The sequence below is a fragment of the Rhagoletis pomonella genome, unplaced genomic scaffold, assembly GCF_013731165.1.
Source record: "Rhagoletis pomonella isolate Grant_MI unplaced genomic scaffold, Rhpom_1.0 Rhpom_scaffold_00001, whole genome shotgun sequence".
Taxonomy (NCBI): Eukaryota; Metazoa; Arthropoda; class Insecta; order Diptera; family Tephritidae; genus Rhagoletis; species Rhagoletis pomonella.
The window spans coordinates 70,752,023-70,753,125 of NW_023458555.1; the positions used below are offsets into that span (position 1 = coordinate 70,752,023).

General features: G+C 34.1%; 1 protein-coding gene across 1 annotated transcript in view; it reads right to left on the reverse strand.

Moving 5' to 3' along the window:
• LOC118747468 (putative nuclease HARBI1) overlaps window positions 1–674 on the reverse strand; it is a 10,644-nt gene extending 9,970 nt beyond the window's left edge. Inside the window, exons 1-2 of the mRNA XM_036481522.1 lie at window positions 370–674; window positions 8–316 (exon numbers count right to left, since the gene is read on the reverse strand). Of these exons, the coding sequence (XP_036337415.1) occupies window positions 8–316; window positions 370–546 (486 nt within the window). The 5' untranslated portion in view covers window positions 547–674. The remainder of the gene's footprint in view (window positions 1–7; window positions 317–369) is intronic.
• Window positions 675–1,103: the final 429 nt, after the last annotated feature.

Sequence of the window (1,103 nt, forward strand, 5' to 3'; positions counted from 1 at the left end):
TGTTTAAATAAATTGGCGCCAAACTTGCCCAAACTTCATTGCAAAACTCAATAAATATTTTGCAAACAGTAGCTTTGCCTACTCCAAACAAGTGTGCAATTGACCTATATTCACTAGAAGATCCTAATGCATAAAGAGCAATTGCAACGCGCTTTTCTAGTGGAATTGCATCCCGATAATTTGTGTCCTTTTTGGTAATTTTTTTTAGGAGACTACATAATTCGTCAAAGCTGGATCTATTCATCCGGAAATTCTCTTTGAAAAACTTAGAGCCATTCTTCTGGCAGTCTACTTCCCAAAAGGTACTGGAATGTTCCTAAAATATATTCATTATAAACCAAAATTTGTATCTTCAAATTGCTAACATACCAAACACCAGACACTTTGTGAACGCACTATTGTTGGGTCCAGTAAATTGGCAGCAATAGACAAAAGCACATTATTTTCTCTTATCTTCTTTTTTAAATAATATGTCGTCACCTCACTATCTATTATTTTAAAATAAAATGACAAAATCAATATAACGATTTTAATTTTAGGCACCATTTAAGAATTGTAGCACGTGGCGATAGAAAAGTAAACAAACGAATGACAGTTTCAACACAATTTTGATCAAACACGCAGTCGAAACAGTTGACAACTCTCTCAAACCCAAAACCTGCAAACCCAGGGTTTCACTTTGGTGGAAACGTAATATTAAGAGCGAAGTACACCACACAAGCGGCTTAACAAAGCAAGCAAAATATATCTTTGCTGCAAGCCATTTGTGTTGTGTATGGGATTTGACAGAAGGTAATTTTAATAAAAATCAACATTTTTTTATTTTCTGGCCGCCATGTTGAAGTTTGATCAAACCGCTTGCGTTGTGTATGGAAAGTTTAAGGAATTTGCCCGCACCACTAGTATACTCTAGCCACGGTTACCAAAATTGGTAAGTTTTATTCTCTTCGGTAATTTGGTAACTTTCGAACTCATTTGGTAACTTTCAGACAAAATGCTTAAAAAATGAAATAATTTTGAATATCATACAATATCTGCACAAACACAGCTAATTTCTTATTGAATGAATTTGATTTTGACGATAGATTTATGACTGACGATAT